General features: G+C 58.9%; 1 protein-coding gene across 1 annotated transcript in view; it reads right to left on the bottom strand.

The window, feature by feature from the left end:
• Nucleotides 1-289: 289 nt before the first annotated feature.
• The window catches only part of MID2 (midline 2), a 111,398-nt gene continuing 85,083 nt past the window's right edge, over nucleotides 290-26,604 (bottom strand). Inside the window, exons 5-10 of the mRNA XM_082322844.1 lie at nucleotides 19,715-19,863; nucleotides 19,074-19,201; nucleotides 18,361-18,504; nucleotides 13,039-13,200; nucleotides 3,873-4,080; nucleotides 290-1,100 (exon numbers count right to left, since the gene is read on the bottom strand). Of these exons, the coding sequence (XP_082178970.1) occupies nucleotides 698-1,100; nucleotides 3,873-4,080; nucleotides 13,039-13,200; nucleotides 18,361-18,504; nucleotides 19,074-19,201; nucleotides 19,715-19,863 (1,194 nt within the window). The 3' untranslated portion in view covers nucleotides 290-697. The remainder of the gene's footprint in view (nucleotides 1,101-3,872; nucleotides 4,081-13,038; nucleotides 13,201-18,360; nucleotides 18,505-19,073; nucleotides 19,202-19,714; nucleotides 19,864-26,604) is intronic.

The following is a 26,604-nucleotide window of genomic DNA, read 5'->3' on the forward strand; positions in this document are numbered from 1 at the left end:
GGAGACACGGTGGGATGGGGTCCGCAGCCGGCTGCCCTCCACTGTGGGACTGCAAACCCGGCCAAGCACAGGGGACGCGGCCAGCAGCAGCATGCATGCGGCCGGGAGAGGCGGTGGGACCGTCCTTCTCGGTGCTGCCTTCACTCTCGCAGACCATCCGCCACATAACCAACGCCAGCGCTCACCAAGTGCGAGGGACAGAAAGTCCTCCCCAGAAAACGATGCTCAGGTCCCACCTGGCTCTCGAGACAAGCTACCAACGGGCTCCAGAAAGCCAATCCCTCCTGCTCCAACCTGCGCCGTGCGGGGACGCTCAGGACGTCCCCCCGACCACAGCAGCGCCTCAGAAGGTCACCCGAAAACCCGTCCCAGCCTTTCCAGCCCCCAAGGGAAGACCAAACCATCCAAGTGACAATCCGCTTTGGGAGAGATCGGAGCACACCACCAAGGAGTTGCACAAGCCGCACTCGCACACCAGCGGAGCTCGCCAACAGGAGTTTATTGTCAGCCGCAGTTAGAGGTTCTTCCTCTTTCCCCTTAAAAACAAAATCGAGCTGCGTGTGGGAAGGCGCTCGCTTGCTGGAGCGTTACGGCTGCACAGTGGCTCTCCGGCACGGCTGCCGGCAGCCAACTCTGACCGCCGGCACCCGCCAGCATCGCTGGTGCCACCGCGGGGCACGGGCAGGGCTGGGGCAGCCTAGTGACAGGCTTTCATCCCTGATACGTACGGGGACTCCTGGGGCCTGCAGTTACACTCCTGCTGCTCTGGGTAATCTATGAAGTCCGGGGCGGGCAGACCCGAGAGGATCATCAAGGATTTGTTCCAGATGGTGAAGGTCGGACACACTGGCAGGATGAAGGAGACTTCGAACGTGTGGAGGTGGAGGGAGTTGGCCGGGTCGTAGAAGGAGAGCGCGTTGTTGTCGTAATCCAGGAGGATGCCGAGGCGCTTCATCTGCGGGTGGACCTCCACCAGCATCTCCTTGTTGTTGTGCCTCACCACAAAGTTGTTGTTGCAGCGGGAGAAGACCCAGGACGAGGAGTTCTTCCCGATCCACTCGTTCTTGGGGGCTGACTTGTAAGCCACGCCGATGGCGTACCTGGAAGAGAGGAGAAGCTTTGCTTAGCAACCTCCAGCGCCGGCGCAGGACAAAGTCCAGCCCTGGCAGCTGCTGGCACCCCGTGCTTTAAAAGTCTGCCTGGCTGCAGAAGCAGCACGGCAACAGCTTTGTGTGACTGAAAAGCCGCTCGCAGAGGCTTGGCGGGGGAAAAGCATCTCTCCCCCCATCCAACCTCCTGCTGCCAGGCAGGGCGAGAGGCAGAGGTGACACAGCCGGGCGCTTTCAGCAGGAACCGTCCGCTTTAGCCCCATTGTGCTGCACAAGGAGCTTTAACAACGCAGCAGCTCGATAATGCTGCAATGCCTCGAGCTCGGCTCGGCAGCAGAGGCTTTCTGGGGATCTGCCTGGTAGGGGCTTTCTCATAATAAACCCCAATTGTTTCACTTCTGAGCGTGCTTTGTGTGAAGGCATTTTTCATCCCGGGGGTGGATGGGAGGCTGAGCCCGGTGGGAGTGAGCACTGGGAGCGGTTTCTGAGCTGGGGCTGCTGCTGTGCTTGCTCCTCGAGCCCCCCTTTCCCAACAGAGAGGGGAGACAGGCACAGCCAGAACCCAGAGCCAGCTCTCCGGTCAGGGAGAGGGGTCTTCTGTGTTAACGACCCCCGAGCACCAGCTCTGGTGTTCCGTCTCAGGCAGCAGCTGCACGCACAGGGTTCAGGGCAAGGCAAGAAGTCATACCCTTCTCCTTCAAACCCCCGGCACAAAGAGCTCCTGATCTGCTCCCCCTGCGGCTGCGGAGCAGAGCTGCCAGCCCACTGCGAGGCCTTCCCTCCCGGCCATGCCTGCAGCCCCTGGGAGAAGAGCATCATTCCCCTGAAGCTCGCGGTCATGAGTTAGGGGGTACGAAGACAGCGTGTGCCACCTCTCTTCGGGTTTTGACTGCGGCCACTCTCTGTTCTCAGAATCCCTCTGGTCAGTTGGAAGAACCAGCAAGCCTTGGTCAAGAGAGACCAGAAGGGCAAAACCAGGCGACGATCCGCTCCCCAAACCAGGCTGGTGTGCTGTGTCCCCCAAGGATCTCTTTGAGGGAGAGGAGCCATGTTTTGCAGCAGCACTCAAATACCAGCTCCTCCTCGGCTGGAGCTCCCGGAGACACACGTGGGTTTCTAGGACCAGCCGAGCCCTCGTTACACGCCACGAAGGAGGCAGCACACGGACAGCGCTGGCAGCGTTGACCCGTGTGAAAGTATCGCCCCGTCGGCAGCGGCAACGAAGGGCTGGGGCGAAGCGGGGAAGGGCTGTCGGTGTCGGTGCGGGGTCTGAGGCGTGCGGGGACGGGAGGTGGCCCTGAAGGCTGCTGAGCGCTGCAGGTCCCACTCCACCTTTGATCAAAGCATCCTTGCTACGAGCCTCAGCAGGACACAGGGCTGCGGGCTCACCCCGAGTCAGCCACGGCCGCCTCAATGAGCTGCCTCCCAGCAGGCAGCCGGGCCCGTCCTGCACCCCGTCCTGCACCCCGTCCTGCACCCCGTCCTGCACCCGCACGCACCCCTCCGCAGAGCCCGGGCAGCTATTTCCTCCCCTGAAAGTCTTGCAGCATTCGGTCATCAGCAAAACAATGCCTGGAACAGATCCATTTCTAAGAAACAGCTCCAGATAGAATAATTGCTTGAGAAACAACTGACAAATCAAGTTGCTGAAGTCAGAAACTGCTTTTTAACAAAGGGTGCACTACCTCGCACCCCTGACTCGTCCCTTCTGCTGCTGCCTGCGTGTGTTTTGCAGGCAGGGGCTTGGGCCTGAGGGCAAGTCTGGGCTGGGGGTGCCTGCTGAGCTGCAGTAAGGCGGTGCTGCGGGGTCAAGGCTGCTCCTTGCCACTGCTGGGAGCGAGAAGCTGTGCTTGGGGCAGTGCTTCTGTGCAAGGACCTCTGACAAGGGCGCTGGGGAGGAGGCAGTGGGCTGCTGGGGGGAGCGGGGCTAAAGCAATCCTCATCCTTGTAGCCCCTGGGAATGCTGCCTTCATCTCCCACGACGTGCAGGGGGGCTTGGCTCGCGCCCTCCCACTCCTGCAGCACCTGTGGAGCCTGGGTCAGAGAACAGCCACGAAACCTCAGCCGAGGGCAATCACTGCGGTGCAGGCACTGCATCCCGGGCTGCCATTGCTTCTCGTGCTCCACCAAGCCTGGTGGCCTTCAGCAGATGCCAGGGTGGCCCGAGGCGGGGACAAAGCTCTGTGTTCCTGCCGATGGGAGGGAGACACGGACTCGTCCTCCCTCAAGAGACGCAGCTCGTGGCAATGAAGGCAGCCTCTCCCGAGGCAGAGCCACGCGGCAGCAGCGCAGGGTGATGGAAAGCAAATGGCGAGCGAAGCATCCCCTCTGCTGAGCCACGGTCCCCCTCTGCTTAGCCTTCCAGCTCAGCCTTCACACCCACGTCTGGCCCAGCTAAGCGGGACCTTGCACGAGACAGCCCAGGGGAGGGCACTGCACATGGGAAAACCAGCAGATGTAAAGCTCCGTGGCACCTCTGCCCTGCCAGCGGGGTGAGATTTGAGCCCTGGCAGGCAGGTGAGGGAAATGATACAAGCTTCACCTTGCAGCCTGACTGGATCAGACCTAAAAGCTGCTGGCAGAGAGGAGAAACTCATAAACCTCTTGACAGCCACAGCCACCCAAATTTAAGGTCTCGACCACCTCCCTGCCCATGAGCAGCTCGGCCAAAACCCTGGCCTTTAACCCTAGTGTGTCCCACAACATCTCTGGGGAAATCTGAGGGCCGCCAGGAGAGGAAGGGAAGACAGTGGTGCTGCCTACCAGGTCGAGGATCCCACCACCACCTCCCAGTAGTGGCAGCCGCTGTCAATGAAGACGTTGCCTGCCGCGCCATAGCATCCTGTCCCACTGAACCTCTCGGGCGTGTGGCTCTTCTTCAAGGAGCTCTCGTCCTTCTCCATCTGCAGCCCATCATTGGAGATCTTCAACTTCTTGTGAGCCATCTTGGGGTCCAGCTTAAAAGGCTGACCTGTTAGAAGACACACGGATTAGGATTTATGTTTGTTACCATCATCGCGCAGGCAGCACGTGGCAGGAAACGTCTGCCCCAGGCTCTCTGGACATCCTCCGGGAGCCAAAGGTTCCCCCACTGGCCAAGGACACTGGATTACAGATGCCCAGCCAGACACCGAGGCACATCCACATGCCTTGTGCATCTATGGTCATGGGCTGATCCGTAAGCCATCGGTCCCTGGGCTGCTCCCGTGCCCCCAGTGCCTGCAGCGGCTTCCCCAGCCCTGCTGGAAGGAGAAAGCAAGTCAGAGCTGCCCACGCCTGCAAGCGAACCGGCCCCGCCAGCGAGACGGAGGGGAGCAGGGACGAGAGCAGCACCTGCACCTTGGGCTTACTTCCCCAGCCCAGGAATCTCTCACCTTCCCGGACCAAAGAGAGGGAAAGGAGGTGAAATTCCAAAATGCAGAGCTAAATGAGCCGAAGAGAGCGAGCTCTCTGCCCCCAGGGAGGATCCAGACTTGAGAGCAGCTGGGCTGGGCAGCACGGCACGTCGGGCAGGGCTGCGTCGTCCTGGCAGGGATCCGTAGGTGAGGGGCTGGGGAACGGCTGGGGTCCCCTTATTGCGCATTGCCCCCTTCAAATGCCTCACTCCCCACCAGAGCAACTCCCTTTTGCCCTCTGTTCATGATGTAAATGCTGCGGCAGAAACAGGGATGTTTCCAGGTAATGGAAATGGCACTGAAGATGCCATCAAGATGCACTGCGAAGCAAACCTAGGCAGGGCATGTAGCCTGAATTCCTGAACGGATCCATACTCTATTAGCAGTAATGAGAGTTATATGAGCACGGGGAAGGGAGAACAGACCCTTAAGTGCTGGTATAACAATACTGAATCACAGAAGCAGCACTGCAGCATCGAGCACATCCCCGAATCCCCATCAGCAGCCGACGCAGGCTGCTCCCCGTAGTGCACAGGCTGCTATTACATGTTATAGGAAGCATGCCCAAGGTTTTCCAGCGCTTCTCCACTGCCAAACAAGGTCTCACCACTCGGAGAAGACAGTCTGGGCTGTGCATGCAGCGGTGGAAGCAAATCAAAGGTGTCGGGTCCGGCCCATGTTTAGCGGAGGCTGGAAGGGAGGTGTGAGCTCAGGGCCAGCCAGCGAGCGCACGCCCCGGGGCTTCCTCCGCAATTAACAGAAGGGCGTTTGATGGATTTTGCAGATCTTCAATGCTGGCTTGAAACCCAACTGCAATTCCTTTGTAACGTTACCAGCATACAGACAGCCGAACTGTTTCCTAATTGACACACACTGGCTCTCCTGCTTGCTTTGATAAAACCCTCCTGAAGATCCGCAAGGTCAGGAGAACATCTGCCCCCCCTCATGTCGACAAACACCGGCTCTCCTGGGCACCAGCTGTGCAACGCGTTCAACAGCGAGCCCTAAGGATTTTTCTGGAAGGCTCCAATTTGTGGTGCCATGCAGCCTCACCGCAAAACGAACCCTCGCTGGCTCCCGAGGTCTTGTGCGTGCAGGGACACTGGTGGGGATGGGGGCAGAAAAGTACTTGCAAACACAGACTTCTTCAGCACGGGCGGTCGGGGGATTCGGTGCATCTTCTGCTCGGGCTGCTCGTGGGCAGCCCTGCCAGCGATGCCCAGGCTGATGCCCAGCCCCTGAACCCCCGCTGCCCTGCCAGAGCGGCTCTTCTGAGCCAGGTTTAGCTCTTTTGAGGGGGAGGGATTCACAATCCCTTTTGCTTCAATGCTTTTTTTTCCTCCTTTAATAATTTAGGGTCATTTTAAGACCAGGTGTGGAAAGGAGAAGCCAGAAGGTTGCGTTTTGAGAGTCCGAAACGAAGCCCTCCGCTTCGGGGTGGCGAGGGGAGAGAGCTGGTGTGTCGGGGAGCCCCTCTGCTCCCTGCTCCAGCAGCTTCCCGTCACTCCCTTTGCTCTTGGTTCAGGACAGACTTTGGCTTCTCTATACAGCACCATTTTTTTGTACAGCTAAATGAGTTTGCCCAGCCCTGAGGACCTCCTGGTCCGTCCCTACATGGTCACGGGTTTCAGGCACGGACTGTGCCTCGGTTTACCGCTCTGTACAACACAGGAGCATCCCCGGGGGTGCTGAGGGCTGGCGACCGACCCTTTCTGGCTGCTGCTGCAAAAGAAAAGCTCCTCTGGGAAAGTGCTGCTCCAACCCCGCACCCTCCTACGGGGAGTACGGCACCCATCCCCAGGGGAGCAGCGGCAGGGAGCCCTGTGGGCACCGCGCCGTCGGGAAGGGGCTGAGCGTGGGGCAGTGGGGTCCCACGAGAGCGGTGGGTTTTCCTACGGCGAGTACCAGCAGGGGTGGAAATACCTCACCCAACATTTCCGCACCAGTCTGTTTTAGTAGCGCTGATGACAAAGCGCGACTGGTGCAGGCACCGGCCGGCTGCGGCAGGCGCCCGCTCTTCCGAGCCACCGAGCCCGGCCGGGGACGCCGGTGAGCAGGCGCTCTGCTCCGCCGCAGCCCCTCACCGCTGGCACCAGCGGGGAGCCCGACGGGGCGAGGGCCGTGGGACCGCGCGTTAAAGACTGCTGCATAAGGCAGGAACGGCAGGCATAAAATTAAATTGCACATGCAACTTAATTCTGCTGCTTTTTAAATCCTGCGCTCTTGGCTTTGCAAATTTAATAGTGGTTTGTTTTTTCTTTTCCCCAGAGGTTTTTCCATCTGTAGTTCCCTATTTTTTCTCTTAAAAGGAACTGTAAAGTGGAGTCCTGATATATGATCAGCTGCCTGTGAGCCCACATCAACAGCACAGTTGAGCTGAAGTAGCTGCTGAGCAGCAGCGACAGCGATCTCCTTTCCAAGGGACAGAAAAAAATCCTGCGTGCTCTGCCCCAGCCCCCGTCGCTCTGGGACGGCGTGTAAAAGGACGGGGCTGCGTTCAGCGCTGGCTCTGCAGGCAGCCGCTGCACACGTCGGGCCGTGCCTTCCGCGGGCAGGGCTGCTGCGACTGCCGCGTCGGGGCCCTCGGCACGGGGCCCTCGGCACGGGGCCCTCGGCACGGCCCTGCCTACAGCCCCGCTGCCACCATGACGGCCTCCTGCAGCGCGGGCTCCTTCTCGGGCCGGGCGCGCTCCCCACCTCGCAGCACGGGCGCCTGGGCCCGGCCGGGCTGGGAGGACAGCCCTGCCCGTGCTCCCCCGGGCTGGCGGGGACCTGACAGCGCTGGGACACGGGTTATGCAGAAGCTCAACCAAAGCGGGGTGACCTCCCCAGCACGCCCCCGTCGCCGGCTTCCAAAGCACAGCCTTCATCTGACCTCCTTATTTTCCTGTGATTTTCCTCTAGAAGCCTCCCGACTATCCCTAAACACCAAGAAGTAAAGAAGCAAATTGCGCTCTAGTGTTTTTGTGAGTTTTCATGCAAGATACAGCAAAGAGCACAGAGATACCGGGTAGGATTCCTGTAGGGATCCATCTGCTTTAGCGCAAAGCAAACTGAATAGGGCAGCTGCAGCAAAACCCCTTAAATAACTGCAAACAACCTAAAAACCAGGCTTTGGTACCTGGGGCAGTCCCTGGCCTGGCTCAGGGGAGGTGCTGCGGTGAACAACGAGCCGTGCCCGCGGGCACGCTCCCGTGTTCGGCTACAGACACGGAGTCTTGGTGAGGAAAAACGCCTGCACCACTGCTATGCAGCGAGGGGGTTTCCAAGCCGGGGCTAGGAACCATGGCAAACAGCCGGCAGCATTAGCTACGGCAAGGCTGGAGAGCTTTCAAGCGCGACCCCGTAGTGGAGCTCAGCCGCGCTGCTCCCTGATACCTGATGGTAGCTCGTGTTGATTTTCCTCGGAGCCCAATTTGCTAGATAATTGAGTTGAGAGGCCTGAAAGTAAAGCTGCAAATTGGGAGTGACCCATCCCCTCCTTTCCTCTAGCTATTTTAATATTTCTGTAGCTATCTTTTTCCGGCAGTAATGCAAAGAGACAAGCTTTGAGGAAGTGAGGTATAAAAATACTCGGCTCTGTCAGGAGAGAGACAGTCACAGCCCTTTTCACGACGACGACCCCTTTTTAAGGTCAGTGTGAACAACTGGAGCCCAGCCCTCGTCGCTGGGTTGTGCTGGCACATCCTGGCCCAAGGGCTCGAGCAATATCTGCAGACAGCGTGCAGCGACGGCAAGATGGGAGTTAAAAAGCACAGAGGCCGGGCTGCGAAATCTTGCTCAGGACAGAGGGTGTTTCAGAGGACACGGCGGGGTGCCTGCTCCCATCTGACCCCCTTCCCAAACCACCACCCTGGCCCTGGGAGACAACACGGATTTCACAGGCTCTCAATGCTCTCAGCCTCAGCTGCCTCAAATCCCCGGCAGGGTCCTCCGCGTTCGGGGCTGCCTGCGCCAGGCACCCCGAGCGATGCCGTGCCGGACAAGGGCGGGTTATGGGAAGATGCTGGAGGATTCATGGCTTGAGGACAGCATGGCTGGGAGAAGCAGAAGCGGGGTGGATGGCGGCAGCGGGGCTCAGCCCCCACGGGAGCGCCCAGCCGGGCGAGGGGGCTGCCCCACCGCTGCGGGATGCTGCCAGCGCCCCACCGGCGCCTGCGGGCAGCACAAACCGGAGGTGAAGGGAAAGGAGAGCATTACGTTTGTCATAGGCGAGGGAAGACAAAGCAAGAGAAAAGAACTGCCTGGTGCTGCTGGGCTAGATGGAGATGCCAGGGTGCCAGCCACGAGACGGGCACTGCTCTGCAACGTCTGCTGAGGGGGTCTTCGACCGCACGAGACGGAGCGTGGGCAGAGCAGCCTTCATGTACCCGCTCCCTGCCCAAAGCCTCCATCAGCTTCCCCTTTGCTCCCGGGTTACTGCACCCTCCAGCGCTGCCTGGCAGAGCTGGGAGTTACGGCGGTTCCTCCCGTCAAGGTTTCATTAACCCATACATCCTGGGCTGGTCACTCAGACAACTTTTATCTCACAAATTCAGCTTGCTGGAATATCCCCTATAGCCTTTTGCTGGTTCATCCATCCACGGTGCCTGCACGGGGCTTGAGAGCCGTGGGAAACGGCCCAGCTATGGGGCTGGGCACAGCAAGCTGCACCCTCCGGGTGTTCATCAGCGTAACCGCGCTTCCCTTCCCTGCGAAGCCCCGAGCGGTGCCGCGTCTGAGCAGGGGGGAGGAAATCCTGGCTGGCCTTGGGCAGCAAAGAGGGAGGAGGGGGCGGCCGACGTTGCCGCTAGGGAAGGTTCAAGGTTAATTAAGCAGGTCAGGGGCGCGCTGGGATGGAGACGGGCAGAGGGGAGGTGCTGGCGGGCGGGAGCCTGCAGCCCCTGCCTGCGGAACCCCGGCGCCCGCCCGGCTCCCCTGGACCTCAGCGGGCTCCTGCCACCCATCGAGACGAGCAGACGCACCGGCTCTGATGCCCCTGTTCACCCCTCGCTCCCTGGAAGAGGTGCACGAGGCAGGCCGGCGCGGAGGCGGGAGCACATGAGGCTCACTCCTCCTGGGTGCAGATAAGAATATTTAGTTTTCTATCGACCTCAGCAGTAATTTGTCTGCAAGGCAAGGGCTATTAATGGGGTGGCTACACTGCCAGATTTTCTTGGTTTGATGCTTCATGGAAGGAACCAATTATGGTGAAGCTCAGCAGGTCCTGCTAACCACGCCAGCTCCAGCATGTCGAAAATGCCATCCAGCGGGACAGCCAAGACAGGGCTGCGTGTTGCTTTACGTAACAGCTACGGAAACAACTGGACTGAGCTCCCCCGGAGGCAAGAGACAACCTCCGGCGTTCAGCCGAATGGATGGGGAGCAGCCAGCCCCCTGCGTCAGGTGGGTCGGTGCAGCGGTACCACCGCAGCAGCACCGGCACCACCGCAGCAGCACCGGCCCGGCCCGTGCCCGCGGTGCGGCAGCTCCCCGTGCACCCTGCTCCTCCTGCTTTGAGGGCAGACGGCAGGTGACCGCATTCGGCTGAAAGCATCCTGCGGAGAGACAGGCAGGGATGGATCCGTACTCCCGCCCTCAAGAAACGCTCTCTGTCCTCGTTGCAGATGTCCACCACGGTCTGCCCAGCAGAAGAGCAAACCGAGCCACAGGAACGCACTGCCAGCCCTTCTCGCTCTTTTCTTCCTCTCTGCCCGCAGCAGCAACGTCCCTGCTCTGACCAGCCATCTGAGATGCCACCCGTGCCTCATATCCAGAAGTGCTCATGTACCAAACCTGATGGACCTGTGACCCACCAGCCTGGCCCATCGGCCCACAGCCAGCTCCCCGCCGTCAGAAGCAAACAAGCTGAAGGCGGCCGTGGGCCAGAGGACACCTTGCAGAGTGAGCCTGACAGCAGCGGTTACTGTCCTCCCATCAGACATCGCCTCGAGGAAGCAAAGCTGCAGGACTGTAATGTTGAGTCGTCAAGTCGCAGGAAAGCCATAAATCCATCCAAATCTGCGAGTCTCGCACCAGACGCCCTGCTGGGCAGCTTGCTTAGGGATCACCCCGCTCCTTAGGAAGCGTCTGCACTGACACGGTCCCCTCGCTAACAGGGACCTCGGAGGCCATCGCTCAGGCAGCAACTTGTGCCGCAGCAAACGCACCCCTTCGATGAGATCAGACTGACGTTTCAGACGGGACGCGGACGTGAGCGACCCTGTACAACACAGGAGGTCTCACCGAGAGATGCGTAAATCAGGAAGAGACGGAACTGTGAGGATAAGACCAGTCTGCAATGGTCAAGGCAAGGACTGTAAAAACCACCCTCCCTGCACTTTATTTACTACCAGAGCTGGGACTGTCCCTGTATTCTGGCACTTTCATCCACTTTTGGACACTTGCTATAAATAAGACCTCCTCAGGCCCAGACTCAGCAAAGGAAGGTTTCTCTCTGTCACTAAACCAAAACTATTCTCCCAAGCTCTTCTGTTCGGGAACGCAGATTTAGCACCAGCACTGACAGCACTAATGCCGCAGAAATCGATACGTGTCCTGACACCAACCTTCTGGCGATGAAGGAATCTCTCCAAACATCACTTCGGGAGCAGAGAGAGGGCTGTGAAATATGGTAATTGGCCCATCTCCTCCTCGAGCTGCTGACATTTCCACCAAGGTTACAGCAGTTGAAAAGCGTGCGCTATCTTCTAATCACTCACTCGAAAAGGAGAAAACCCTGTTGCCACGTAATGACAAATACAGGGGGGAGAAACAGCCAGCGAGGGGGTGCTGGGGGCGCGGCGTGGGGGTGCTGGGGGCGCGGCGTGGGGCGGCAGCACCTTCCGCCAGCACCCCCCGATGACGCGCAGCTATCGCCCCAAAGGAGCCCGTGTACGCCGAGGCTGGCCTCAGAAAGAAAATATATAAATACATACTATATACGTTGCTAAGTCAAACATTCAGAAGTTTCTCTAAACGCTTTTCATGGGCTGCAGATGAGCGCTGAGACAGCGGCAGCGGGGAGCGCGCGCCTCTCCTTCCCATCGCCCGAGGCGCCGGGCCGGTTCCGTGCCGTTCGGCCGCGTGAAAGGAGCTCCCGGCACACACACAACCGCGGTCTCGCGTAACCGCTCGTATAGCGTTTCGGGTGAGGCTTGCTTGAGATTTCAAACATGCAGGCAGCTGCTGCAGACACATCCCTGCAACAAGGGGAGTTCAAAACCTGATTGGGCTCTTATTTAATCTACTAAATCGAGTTCGTCTCCGAAGAGGAGCCTTCAGCAGCGTGCTGGCAGCTCTGATGACTGACGCTCAGTTAAAAAACCAGAAGAGCAAGCCCGGTCCCCCGGGAGCTGCTACCGAAGCAAAGGCCCTCGCTCCCCTCTGTGCTGCTGCGTCACATCATCGCTCTCGGCTTCTCAAGCCACCCATTTCTTATTTCCAGAGCGAGCGCCTTTCAAAGCACTGGGAAGCACTTAAAAACAGCAACTGCAGGAGGGATACATTTTTAATAAACAAGGCAGAATTGAATTGCAGCTTGCTTCTCGGCAGCTTCCCTCCAGCCCCACTGCTACACTGCCTTCACTTAATTTCATTTGGTTTAAAGTCGCGCAAAGAAAATGAGGAGGTGGAGGCGATAAATCATCTCAAAAGCCTAGTCAAGGCAGGAGCAGTTGCAACATGGGGAAAGGAAACGCAAGGGAAAGGAAGCCCTGTGCTTGCCGGGGCTGGGCCGGGACAGCCTGGCCGAGCACCGGAGAGACGCGGGCACGGAGCAGGCAGCGGCGGGCAGACGCCTGGGAGCCGCCTTGTCTTCTGCCCCCACGTTTCACGCTGCCTCTCCCGTGACGCCCCCAGGCAGCGGGCGCCAACGGCCCCGCGCGTTTGCTGCCCGTCGATGGGAAAAGGCTTCCTCCCACTGCGAACCCAGAAACCCCCTCCTTGCCGGGACGGGTCCGGCTCTGCTGCCCTCTGGTTTTTGATCGAATCTCACTCCGATTTCCCTAAGCTTATTTGACCCTGCTTGGCCGTCCCCGGAGCGATGTGAAGTGCAACTTCTTTTCTGCTTTGCACATGGCTGCCAGGCCCCATCCGCTACCACACAGACGCTCTTCAATGTCCTTACGGCTCCCCAGAGTTGCGGCTCTCTGTGAGCAAAGCCACGCGCAAGCACACAATTGCCCCGGGACTCCTACATCAGCCCCAGAAAGCCCAGTGATGTAAAGCGACCAGGCAGACGGACCTTCGTGCTCTCCTAAAATCCCAGCTGTGCCAGGGACCCGTAGGGACGGGCGCTGACGGGAGCAGAGAGCTGATGGGAGCCCCAGGCACTGCGTGGGGTAGCAGGAGACCGTCCCTCGAGGCAGGGAAGGAGCTGAGACACCGAGTAGGACGGGCATGTTAAATAATTTAAATAACCCGGGGGTCTCCATCACACTGCCAGCAACTGTGGGCTCGCAGGGAGCGGCTCAGCCGTAACCATTCAGACTCGAGCACGGATGAAGCTGCTCTCCCACCACCCACCAACGCGAGGCGAGCGCCCGGGCACCTACTGTTGGTCTTGAGCCTGGCGGGTTCGCTGTTTCGGCTGCCCGCCTGGTTTATGGCCTTGACGAGGAAGATGTAGCGGGTGCCGCTCTGGAGCCCGTGGACGGTGTAGTGGTTCTGCTTGATGTTGGGGACGATCATCCAGCTGTCCATGGAGTTGTAGAGACCTGCGGTACGGGAGAGTGGGGGAAAGATTAATTCACAGGAAAGGACAGAATACGAAGAGCACGTGCTGCTAACACAGAGCTCACCGACCACGCATCCCTCGGGCTGATTTACCACCTGCCTGTGAGTTAAGAGCACCCACAGGAAAATTTCCATAGATGATACACCTCGGCAACTCAAAGAGCCTTTTTTTATTATCACATGAAGGCAATGCTTGGTAAGGCAAAGCCAGGGGTGGGGCACTGGCATCTCAAGATGCTGCCGTGGGAAGTGATGGGGAAAGGGTGCAGAGAAAGAGGAATTCAACCAGCGGCACCTTCCAGCCAGGGCAGATGCCACAGGCAGCTGCTGGGGCCCGGGAGAAGGTGGTGCCCGCCATCATCCTCCCTCGTTTCTTCACTCCTGCAGGACACCCTCCCTGCTGCTCAGGGGCTGCAATATGCAATGCTGGCAGCAGGAAGGGACACGTTTGCACCCCAGTCCCCCTCCCGCACCCCAATCCCCCTCCCGCACCGCAATCCCCCTCCCGCACAGCGCTCAGTGCTCCGCGGCGGGAAGCAGTAACCCATGTCCAAGGGACACTGATGCTTCGGCTCCCTGGGCAGACTGATCTGCAAAGTGGTTCAAAGAAAATTACAGCTCCCAGCAAAGGGAGCAGGATCCGGACACTTGGAAATCATTCGGGAGCCTAAACTCTTTCTAGAAATGGAAAGGAATTAAGAGCCCAAAGACCTTGGAGGTGCTAAGCCCTAACGCTGCAGCAGTTTGCACTGCCAGAGCTGCAGGGCCCAGCACGCACTGAAAACGTAGTTTTGTATCCAAGGTGGGATGACACAGCGCTCCAGGAAAGGAGAAAAGCCCTGCGTGGTGCCACAGATGCGGTTACTGTCGCCAGCACGGCTGGGGTGAGAATAACCTGCAGAGCGCACAGGCACCTCGAGCAGCCAGCGCTGGGGAAGAGGATGCTGCGGGTTTCGGGACCTCCAGCGCTGGCACCAGCGGGCAGCGAGCCCCCAGGACACCCGCTGCAGCAGCTCCGGGCGCCCAGCGAACGGCTTCGGGGCGGCTAGCGCAGCACGGGACTCTTGCTTTAAACCGAAAGAAGAATACGGAGGGAGCTCAGAGGCAGCAGCTGGAGGTGAAAGCGAGAGGATAGGTGAGGAGCGGGTTGTGAATTCAGGGTGACCGGGGGAGGGTTTTTAGCCCCCCGTTGCCAGCGTACGCGTGCACGGCTGGAAGGCAGGAGCCTGGAAAACGCTCCACACCTCCTCTTTTAGGGCTTCCATTGGGGCGGTTATTTATCTCCAGTGGCTCACTCAGCCGGAGGACAAGGGCAGGTTGCAGTCATTGTCAGCCTGGATTTGGTTTAAAATATACGTAGAAACGGCCTAGGGGAGCAGAGCAACGTTATTTGAAGTGGAAAATAAAACAGATGTGATACCAATTGCATCCTACATGCAGAGCTGCTTTCATCGGAGCACACAGCTTTCCGCCAAGCACTGGTAGGTGTTATCTCCCTGCAGACAAGGGCCAGCTTTGGATCCTTCATTGGAAAGGACAAGGTGGCTGAGAGATGACAGCCTGGGAATGATTTGGCCTCCCGAGCAGGTTTCTTTCCCAAAACAAGCAAGAAGGGGTTGGCCTTGAAGACTGAGGGCTTCTATCCTTGCCAAAGCTTAACAAAATCCTTTTTATTGCAGCTTTCATCATCCATAAAAATGTCCGACTCCTGCCGAGCTCTTGGCTTTAAAGAGAGCGTGAAGGGGATGGGTTCCACAGGCCAACCGTGCGCTCTTTGCGAAGGTATTTCCTTTCGTGGGAAGCCTCCTCCTGCTGCCGCTCGCTGAGCCCTAGTGCTCTATTGCCAGTGTCTCTTCATGCTTCAGCTCAGCCAGGACTCAAACTCTCCCATCACCCAGACCTGACTGTGTTATTTCAAGTGACAATATATTATTCATTTTTTCCTCTGAGATGTTAACTGATGTTTTCCTTACTCCTCCTATGAAGAGCTCCCAAAGACGGCCAAGGAAGACACTCCTGACGTGTGCCCCTCTGGGCTTTCTTCCAGAGCTGCCCTTGCTGTTTCCATAGCCCCCACCGCCTAAGGGCCGTGCCGAACCCACGCAGCGCCCAGAGGTGACTGGTTCCCAAGCCCCTCCATGGGCTGCAGTCCAAGCCGCGTGCTCAAAGCGGCGTACGGGGCGAGGTGGGAGCCAGACCCTTCCCCGAGGGGCCCGGCACAGCCCGGGGGCACGGGCACAAGCTGCAGCGAGGGAACTGCTCAGAAAAGGAAAACATTCCTCTGCCTGAGGGTGGGGAAGCACTGGAGCAGGGCCCGGAGAGCTGGGGATGCTCCATCCTTGGAGATGCTCAATGCTCAAGAAGCAAACCCTGAGCAACCTGACCGAGCTCTAAGTCAGCCCGGCTTCTGCAGAGTTGGTGCAAAGACCTTGAGGTGTCCCTCCCCACCGCAACAGCTCGGTGGTACCCGCATGGTCCACGTTTCCTCCTCAGCTGGCCGGTGCAGGGGAGATGGAGGCTGGTGGCCACCTAAGAACGCAGCCAAAGAGGAGAGAGCTGAGCTCTCCCGGGCTTTCAGGGAGGAACAAATGCTGAAGACGACGTGTTGTGGCTGGGGGAGGAGAGGAGAGCTGAGCAGGGGAAATCCGGCTGCCGCAGCGCCGGGTGCCCATAGCTAACCTCTGACCGAGAGGAAACAAATCACCTTGTTTTCCAAGCTGGGGGCGAAGGCTGCTGGCCAGGCTGGGGGTGCAAGCGTCACCCCGCTGGGACAGTCGGGAGCAGTAACTTTCTCTGGCAGCTTCCTGCACGCTCAGAGGGCGCTCAGCAGCCTTCCCGTGCCGCGACACGGCGCTGCCAGCACCGACGTCTTCCTGACCGCCGAGACCAACTGACAGCGGCCCAAAAAGGCCCCTCTGAAGCGTTTTGTCAGCACTTCCCACAACGGTAAATGCGACTAAGGAAAACCAGGAATAAAACTTTCTTGCAAGAGCCATGCTGTGGGGACGCTGTGCTCTTCCACAGCACTACTTCAGGACGGACAAACTGGAAGCTGTATTTTTGTTCTCCCATTACAACATCCGTATTTTTTTCTCATATGAAACAAGAAGTTTCACTGGACTCTCTCCTATAACCCAGCCCACAAATTAACTTTCCACCAGAATGCAAACCCCCTCCCTCCAATTTTAGGAAAAAGGCAGCGTTACAAGAAATCACACCAGGTATGCATTTCTGACACCTCGAGGACTCACCGGGCGCCCAAAGGAATAAACCACTGCTGCTGAGACTGCCAAATCGTCCTTGGCTTTATGGCGAGGACAAACAAGCCAGCTTTTTCTCTTTTCCAAATAAACCCTCCTGACAGCAAACAAGGAGGAATAAACAGCTCCTGCAGATGTGACACATCTGTCCTCGGGGGTGGCGGGGGGTGCCACAGTTTCCAGCCCCGGCTATTTCAACCTGCAGTTTACCAGCTCTCCCTAATGACAAGCCATGGTGCCAAAAAGCTCCGAGTCTGAGCCTCTTTTGATCAATTTAGGTGTCGGGGGAGGAAATTAAATACACACTCGGCACACGCATTTAGTTTTAATCCCCAGGCAATTTCTGGCTCATTTTACCTTCAAGCCTTCAGCTTATCCAGGATGTCCGACGAACTCTGCCTGGCCAATATCAGAGCAAAACTCCAGCCCTGATGTCAGATGGGGAGGTCTGCATGGGTAGGTACGACCTCCCGAGGCCTCAGCGCGGCTGCCTGTCTGTCACAGCTCAGCTTTGCCATGCCCGGCGTTGTTTTGCACCCTCGGACTGCGTTTGGCCCCGGCCGGCACAGCGCTGCGAGGGGCTGGTAGGAATCCTCCCGGGCACAGACTCCTTGGCTAACGGTGGTGCTGATGAGCAGCGGTCCACCGGAGCCCCCGCACGTGGCCAGGATGCCCTCGGAGGACAACTCTGGATTTTAAGGTCCTGATCTTTGGCAGAGCGGCAGGAGGTCGCTGGGACAAAGCGATGCTTTGCCAGAGCTCCTCTGCCTCCCCCCAGTTCGCAGCAGGTCTCTCCCACCACCTCCTTTTCCCTTCGCTGCTTCTGCTTCCTTCATTGCCTTCACTGCTTCTGTTTTCCCCTGCACTCAGGCAGCAGGACCAGGGGCAGAGTGCGTCCCTTCAAAGCCATCATAATCACAGCCTTGCTTTGTCCTCTCGCCCCGGCTGAAGACACACCACGCCACGGAGGGGGCCTCGCGAACACCCACGCATCCATTGCGGGGACGCCTCTGGATCCCATTCCCTCCCTCCCCAAACGGTGGAGCCAGCTCTTGAACGCACTGTTAAAATATCTGTAATACTAAAAACCCCGTAACTACCATAGTCTTCACCAAATAACAAATATCCAGGAGGGAGCTTTGCATCTAAGAGGTTGTTGTCCTGACCTTGTGGCAAGCCTGGGGGCAGGTTCAGCCCTATAAAACTGTTTTAAAGCCGTCCTGTTGCACTAGAAGATATCATGGTATGGAAAATACACTAAGCACCACACAGTCCATAGAGCCCAGGCTCTCCCAGAGGAGCTGGATGCTGCGACCGGAGCCGCAGGCTCCTTGCTGTCTGACCACAGTGCGTCCTAAGTGACTGGGTACCACCACAGACCCATCACCGAGAGCCTGCCTCGGTCCTCGAATCCCATTCCTGCCAAGCAAATTTGTGGCCGTGTGGAAAAATAATTAGGTACGGCAGTTATTTTCAGGAAAAATTACCTGGAGATGTGCCTCAATATTGTTATGGAGGGTATAAAAGTCATGCTTAATTATCAGCCCCCAGAGCAGCCGGCACTGCCCTGCCCGTATGATCCCAGGGCGCGGTGCGAGATGCACGGATCTGGTAGCTGCGAGACGGATGAGAGCCTCTAACGCGCCGATGCTTCAGCGAGCCGGAGGCTGCAGACACCAAGTGCAGGGCAGAACAGTTCAGCTACGGACCCCCAGCACAGGGGGTCCTCCAGCATTTTCATTACAGCCCTGAGCAGTGTCCTCGCAGGATCCTTCATTGTGGTCTCCTCCCCTAATTCCCAGCCTTTAAACCTCCCTGAGAACCTTTTCCTTCCCAAACCGGACCATGGTCCCCAAACCGAGCCGGCGCGCAGCGACTTACTGATGAAGTTGGCTTGGCCGGTGAAGATGGTGTACTGCAGCTCGTAGGAGCTGACGCTGAACTCGTCCTCCGAGATCCAGTGGACGGTGATCGTGTCGTGGGAGGCCGTGCAAAGCTCCTCTCGGACGGACGGCGGGTTCGGTGCTGCGGGAGATCACAGATAATGTATTTCAGTAAGGTTGTGCTTTCTTTTCTTAATATACTTAGGGCTTTTTTGCTCCCTTAAGGACAGAGATGGGCTTGTGCAGGGAGCAGAGTCTCTCAACACAAACAACCGTCTCGTTTTATCTGTCTGTTTGTAATTTAGCACCAAGAGATGCACAAAAAGGGCAGCAAAAGGGAAATGATAAAGCATGCAGTGCATTAGAAGTACAAGAATTGGTTAATTTACTGTTCCCTCTCTGTAATCCGCCCTCTCGGATCCTTATGGGCATCAGCCTCCTCCCCGGGTCGTGGAGACCATCATTTTTCACCTGTGTCTCCACCTGCCCTCCGGGAGCGGCAGAGCACAAAGAGGACGGGGGCACACATCGCTGGCCTGGTGACAGCACGGCCTCGCTCGGCCGCAGCTGACCAGGCACATTTTACCCGTGAGAAGGAGTGGCAACCTAGTTTGCTTTAAAATACGCCTGCCAGCCCTCGGCGGGCGCGGGGAGGAGGGCTGCGGGGAAGATGCGGGGCGCAGGCGGCGGGGAGCGCGCCTCTGCACTCACCGGTTAGATAATCCAGCCCCTCCAGCAGCTTCTTCTCTCTGGAAAAATCTAAAGCAAAGTTTTCAAAGGCATCATTAAAATTGATATCTGGTATCAGAACTTGAGAGGATGCAGTTGCCATGGCGACCCTGAAAGAAAAGAAGAGCCCATCAATACACATCAGGGTGCGTGCTGCTCCCGACACCCAGCAGCGGCAAGACGGGCGATGAAAAGGGTGCGAGCAGTGGTGACGGTACCCGCCGTCGGGAAACCGGCCTGCACCTGCTAACCGCTGCTCCTGCCCCCGGAGGGCGGCCCCGCCTGGGGACAGGTCCCCAGAGACGGGGGGGCTCCATTCTTGGGGGGTCCCAGCCCCAACTGCCCCCCAAGCTCCCTTCGGATTGGCATTTCCACCACTTCCCCCCCCCCCCAGGGAACGATGTTTGCTCCCACAGAAGATGTTCAGCATCATTAGGACCTGCCACGCAGCTCCTGTCCTGCGAGGGATGGGAACGGGCGACTCCCCTGACCGGCGTTTATTTGCGGGCAGCATGCTGGAAGGCTGCGGGGGGAGGACAGGGTGTCCCTGGGCAGGGAGCTGCGACCCGGGGACAACTCCAGCCGCGTCCCATCGGTGCCCCGGGCCACGCGTGCCAGCCCACCTCTCGGCCACGTTCCTGGCTGTCTGCAGGAACCGCGCGTGGTCGTTCTCCTTCAGGATGTGCTCTGCCTGGTTGATGAGGACCGTCGAGCGCTCGAGACACTGCCGGCAGTTAGCGACCTGCTGGGCCAGCTTCCGCAGCTTCATCACCTGCGGGGGGAGCAGAGGGAAGCAAAGGCGCCCAGAAGCCAGCACGTAGCTTGAAAAGCACAGAGGAAACCCCATCCTAAGCCAGGGGCTGCTCGGGGGGAGCAAGGAGCAGTGAAACGGCACGGAAAAGGCCCCAAAGGCTCTGGGGAGGGAGAGCAGCAACACACTTTCTGTGTTAAATTTTGCTTGCAGGTGGGAAAACCCCAGGGAAAAGCCTCCGCGCCGCTCTGAGGGTCCCACGCCTGACCGACGCAGGAGAGCGATGCATCCTCTCTCTGCTCCTCCCGTGCAAATGCAACGCCATCCCCTCCGTGCCGGCTCTCGGCAGGTTTGGCTGGGAGAGGAGCGCTCCTGCAAAGCAATTCAGCGCAGGGCAGGGAAACCTCACGCTGGCTCAGCCCCAGCAGAGCTGCTGGAAAACATCACATTTGCAGCCGCAAATCGTTTTGCAATTAAAGGTGAGGTGCTGCAGTAAGACGGGACAGGAGAGTTGCCCACAACACAGGGAAGGAGGAGCTGAAGAACCAGCCCAGGCACCAGCTTGCACCCAAAACCAGGGCACGTGGCTGGAACGGGCCCTGCTCCGTCCGCACGCGCCTCCCGCGCAGCCTGTGCCCAGGGCTCTGCCGTGCCCAGTGGAAACTCGGGCCCGGCCCTGCCACCGCTTAAAAGAGGACATGAAGTGACGCTAGGGAAAAGCAGCGCTGGGACTTTGGTCCTTTCCCGCAAAGCTCTGTGGAAGGTATTTACTGATGGCTTACAACAGCACTGAAGGAGCCATTAAGGAATAAACAAAGAGAACGCGTTTGACGGCACCTCTTCTCTCTTCTGCAAAGTCCCGGTGCTCAGCAGCAGCAGGGGAGCAAAGAACCAGAAGAAACGTTGTTTCTCAGGCAAAAATCTCCGTGTCTCAGAGGAACCCTGTGCTGGAGCACCAGGGAAAGCCCCCTGGAAACTCCCACCTCCTCCCTGCAGCCAGGGCAAAGCTGAAGGAAAGGCAGGCACAAGCCTCAGGTCATCCCTGACGCTGCTCACGGACTGCGATGGTCGTGTTTCTGTAGGGTCTACTGAACTAAGGCCTACAGCTCCGACAACAAAATAATCACGAGATGCAACCCCCTTCTTTCCCTCCCATCTCTGCGTGAACACGCACACGCGTGCAGCCAGCCCGGGCGCCGACCGCCCGTCAGCCCGCACCCAGGCCAGGTTCGGTCGCCCCGGGGCTCGCACCCTGCAGCAGGGTCCCCTCGCCTCCCGGAGCGCGGCTGGCACCGAGCGGGAGGTAAAGGGCTGGACCCCCAGAAGCAATGGGGGCTGGTCAGAGAACGGGCAGCTTCACGCTGGAAATGGGAGAAGGCGAACACGAGCCGGGAGCAGAGCAGATGGGAGGGAAAAGGGAGGTTGCAGAGGAGCCGACACTGATTTTTGGGGTAGTTCTGTTCAAGCTGGGAGCGGGAGCTCAGGAAAGCCTGGAGCTGGAGGTGGCTGAGGTCAATACCACGTGTTTAAAACCCGCTGTACCATTGCTCTGGCTGTCTGATGCTTCGCTGGTGCCAGAGACAACATTTTGATTCGGGAGGAGCAGTCCTGGGTCCTACATCGGCACCAGCAAAGACACAGAAGAAAGGAGGCAAATCAGCACACTGGGAATTATGTTCACAGCCAAGCTGGAAGTAATTCTGTATCTGGAAAAGCATCCTGAGAGGGGCAACCAGGCACTGGCTAATGAAATATAAATTCCCAGTGCCCTGTTCCTGCATGCATCTGCAGTGAAGGACCCCGCAGACACCCAGGGGAGGGGAAAGCAAATTTCAGCAGATGGAGCTGGGCTGGGAGTACCTGCAACAGCCGATTCCGAAATGATAAATCCCACCTCAGACCTCTGCCCTGTGCTCTGCAGCCGCATCCCACACGAGGCTCCCCCGAACAGCACAAACGTGTCTTAAAATGAAACGAGCGGTCCTCCAGGAGCGCGTCTGCGGCACCAACCAGGGGAACGTAATTTCCTCTTGTTTATTTAGCAGGCACTTGCAACCAAGCACAGTGCTGGACTCATCCTGCGAGAACGCAGCGGCAGAGATTTCGCCACGTCCTCTCTGCTCCACGCGACCACCGGCCGCTCTCCCCGCCCACCTCCGAAGGGAGCAGCCGGTACCTCCTGCTGCTCGTCTGCACGATTATTTCCTCGTTTCCTTTATTTTAACAAGGGAGCGGGGCATTTGGCAAGCCTCGCGAAGCCGCCGTGACAGCGGCTCCCAGAGCTCCTCGGGTGGCAGCTCCTCACTCGCCGCCGCTGCCCTGCAGCACGTTGTCAATCCTCCCCGTCTGCGGTTTGAAAATCCGTCAGGAAGCCAGAGCAGGAGCTCCCGGCGGCGAGGAGAGGCTGCTCGAGCTGCTCTGCCGAGGCGTCAGCGCTGTCAGTGCATTTACGATTAAGTAGCGTGCTAATGCCCCGGCTGACAGCAGGGCCCTGCTCCCCTTGCACGGCTGCGGGCGTCCTTCCGCAGCACCTGGCACCTCCGCAGGAGCTCAGAATAAACAAGACCAAGGGTGAAAAGCCAACAGATGAGCTCCGAGCAGCCCAAGCCAAGAAAAAGCCGTGACTTTGCATCCCCCCAAACACTCAGGGGTTTCCATTGCACCCTGCGACACGGCTGGGTGCCAGCTGATGGAGCCCCGCGGGACCAGCGCGGCACCCACCCAGCCGCACCCACTCCAGCACCGGCCACGGAGCAGCACGCTGGGCTGCAGCATGGGACCTGGGGGTGGATCACCAGCAAGGTGAGGACACTTGGGCATCCTGTAGCCCACGCTGCGAGCTCTGCAAAGGCACCCAGGGTGAGGCATCCCTTGGGAAGCGCCCGCTGCATTGCCAGCATGGGTAAGGACATCGCCCATCAGAGGTGAGGATGCCCTTGGTACCTGCCTGCCCCAGCCACCCGGCAGAGACGCCTGCCGGACCCTGGCACCCACCCCGTGCGATTTACTGCCCTAGCCAGCCCCATGCTGGCTCCGTGCAAGCAGCGAGGAAGCTCAGGTGAAACCTGGGAGGTGACGACGCGTGGCCAGGCAGCTGTCACTTGTCAGCAGAGGTGGCAGAGCTGTTAGGTGACCAAGGTATGAGGGAACCCTACACGTTCTCCCTCTTCCTTCTCCCTGATGTCCTTTAGAGGACATCAGCTCCCAGCCCCGTGTCCCCGCAGCACGATGCTGGGCTGCAGCATCTCCCTGCACCCGCTCCAGCCCCCGCGAAGATCCCGGATGGGTCTGACCACACCGCGGCTGCGGGTCCCAGCGCAGAGCCACGAGCCCAGGAGCAGCTGGACGATGGGAGCAGGCGGAGGAGAGGGGGAGAGGGAAGGAGGCAGCGGAGCACGTCACCGCGGTTTAATCGCTCCGCTCCCCCCCAGAGGCTTGCCAGCTCCCAGGCGCACAGCCAGCAGGGCTGGCGTGCTGGTGCCCGGGAGCAGGACCGATGAAGCAGGTAGCGCTTGTTACGCCGCATGACACTTGGATTTGCTGCCACCGCTGTTATCAGGACCAGACACGCAGCCTGCTTCCACTGCAGCAAGAACTCACGGGCTCCGATTCGCTGTTGACTTAACGCTCACATGGAGTTTGAATTACAGCGATAGCAAATAACGCTGTGAATTCAGAAACACTCCTGCCAGGGCCCTGCAAGCTGCCACACACCCAGCACGCTCCCGGGGTTGTCCTGGGAAACCTGGCCTCACTCCCCGCGGCCCTGGCAGCGTCCCCCCCAGCTCCCACAGGGCTCGAGGTTGTGTGCAAACACAGTCACCTCTGAAGACCACCCAGTCCAACCCCGCTGCCGTGGGCAGGGACACCTTTCACTAGATGAGGTTGCTCAAAGCCCCATCCAACCTGACCTTGAACACTTCCAGGGATGGGGCATCCACAGCCTCTGGGCAACCTGCCCCTGCTCTCACCACTGTCTCTCCCCCTGCCTTGGGATCCTGCCCCTCCCCAAGCCGCCCGCCTCCACTTCCCACCTCCGAGGACAGCATCCCACGCAGACCCAGCCCATCCCAGCGCCAGTGTCCGGGCAGGGCTGGGGGAAGTCATGGGAAGAGGAGGGGAGTTGGCTGGCTTACGGGATACGACATGGATGAACAAAGCCAGCGATGCAGCATCTAAACGATGGCGTGGGTTACTCCGTAGCCACTGCCATTTGCTTCTCCTGTCCTTCTCGCTTCCCGGCGCACTGGCAAGATCATTAGCGAGCAAGAAGGTGTTGGCTTGGATGAATGACATCCAAACAAGGGGGTCAGACAAGTGGCACAGACCCGCGACAGAAAGCGCAATGAGGGACATGTCCGTCCAGGGCCCCGGGGTCTGGGGGGATCCTCTTAGGCTGGTCGGGAGCTCTGCAACGCCCCAGCACCAAGACTCGGGGACGGGGAGGGCTGCCACCCCCGGGAGCCTCCCGGGGGACAGTGCCGGGGGAGAGGGCAAGGAGCGGCACGCCGCAGCAAGCTGTGCCCTGGCGGCGCGGAGCGGGGAGGAGCAGGAGCTCATCTCCGCTAGCAGCAGGCAGGCACAGCTCGAAATGGCTATTTGCACAAGGAAGCGCTTCTCCTGCTGGGGCTTAATGGGCTGATGGATGGTTCATTTTATGGCCCGACTCATCAGAAAAAAAATTACCAAAAGGAGAATAAGGAAGAGAAATAAGATGACTTTTCTTTCAAGGCAGGACTCGGCGAGCTCTGGAGTAGCTGTCAGCCTCAGGCAGGGAGAGGCAGGAGAGCCCCTGCCCTCGCCACACTCGCTCCCAGGAGCCGCGGCGTGCCCGGAGCCAGCTCTCCTCGGCCACATCCCGGCAATGACCACAGCCTGCAGCATTAATCCCAGGCAAAGCCTCCGCCGTGGCTAAGGGAAGAGGAGGTGCAGATGCCCTGGCCTGAGGCCAGCCAGGCTGGGCCGTGCCGCCAGCACCTGCAGTGCCCCGAGCAGGCAAGATGGGCGCTGGCACCCGCCGGCCGGATCCGCGCGTGGCAGAGTGCTCTTCAGGGGAGCCCAGCTGCCTGCTTCCCTCCTGCTCCTCCTCTCGTGCCCTCCCTGACGATTTTCTCTGCCTCCTGGCTCCTTCCCACGTGTCCCCACCACCCTGGTGCCGCGTTCGCCGTGGGGTGCTGCCCAGTCTCACGGGCGGTGGTATCCGAGCCCCGGCAGAGCACGAACCTGAGCCCTGCAAGGTGTGAGCCCAGCTTGGAGCTGCACGTGGGCTCCTCGGTATCTAATCTCTGGCGGGTTTCCAAAGACGTGTGTGATGCATTTGGAAGAGTTCTTTTTTAGGATTACTGGAATAAAAGACACCTAAAGGCTGGGGATGGTTTCCTTACGTGAAAGGCGCACTGTCCAGGAGCACGGCAGGCATCATCCTCCGCGCATCCTTGCCTGGCATCCCTCGCTCCCGCCCGTGACCAAGCACAAACTTCAGGCTGCTGCTCTGGCCCTTGCGTCTCTCTCGCTCCCTTGTGGAGGCGGAGGAGCTCCACCGCACAGCTACCAAAGCAGCTCTGGGATGGAGCAGCCGGTTCCTCCCAGGACCGCGCTCCGGCTGGAGACAAACCGCCGCCTCGGCACTTTTGCCTCCATAGACTTTCCTTCTTGGTCCTGCCATTCTTTCCAACGCCATGCAATCAGGCTGCTCCATGCATCTGTCGGGCCATTTGTCAGGAAAAGCAGCCCAGAACAAATGGAAAACCAAATGGCAATTCAGCAGGAAAGCAGTATTTCTCGCTCCGCAGTCGGAGCACTTCAAACCAGCCGCAGTCTCTGGCACTTCCTCCTTTCTTTTGTGTTTGGAGCTTTTTAAACTCTCCAATGTTTGTGTCTGGGGCTCCTCGGAAAGGCGGCTTCCCGTTCACACTTGGAAATCGTTGCTCAGAGGTGTCGAAAGCAACAGAGGAACCCTGCCCAGCCTCCCCGCAGGCCGGTGCCGGCAGCACAGGAGGCTACAGAGGGGCATTGCAGTGCTGCAGACCCGCACTTTTCCATCTCCTGCCCAGTTTCACCAGCAAAGAGGCTTATTCCAGTTTCCAGGTAACTTTGGTAACCAAACCCAGTCCCCTCCCTGATACTGCCAGTACCACCATCCCCACATCCATCTCCCACTGGTGCGGTGCTGGGTTTGCAGCTACGTGGGCACAAGCTTGCTGCTCCCACCCTGGCAATTCAGAAGCAGCTGAGCGTTTCTTCTGCTGGCGGCTTTGGGCACTAATCGGGGCCTCTCTCCTCCGCCCCACTGCCAGTTTGTAGGAAAATAACATCTTTGAGCCCTCCAGCTCCCTGCCAAGTACGGCTGAAACTGGACAACATGGTCAAAAGATGTTAGGGGGAGAGGGTGGGAAGTGAGAGGCAGACAGACAGATGGACCAGCAGAAGGCACCGTTACATAAAATATGTTCCCTGAAGTGGCTGGGATAAAAGCACGCATTTTAAAGCTTGCACTCCTGCCGAGGGTGTCCCAGAGTCGTGCTGGCTGGCTCTCTTGCGTACACACACGGCGCAACCCGCTCCCAAACCTTTGCCTGCCAAAAAAATCCGTATCTGGGGCGATGCTGTTCCCCGGCTTAGCTATCGGCACTGGGACGGGTGCAGAGCTGCACCCTAACGCACGTCTGAGCTCGGTAAGAAAGGCAAAGGGCTTGTGCACGCATGCTGCAAACTCCCGCGGGCGCTGCTCAGAGCTACAGCTGATCCCTCCAGCCTCTCCCC

The sequence above is a fragment of the Platalea leucorodia genome (genome assembly GCF_965183815.1).
Source record: "Platalea leucorodia genome assembly, chromosome: 10".
Lineage (NCBI taxonomy): Eukaryota > Metazoa > Chordata > Aves > Pelecaniformes > Threskiornithidae > Platalea > Platalea leucorodia.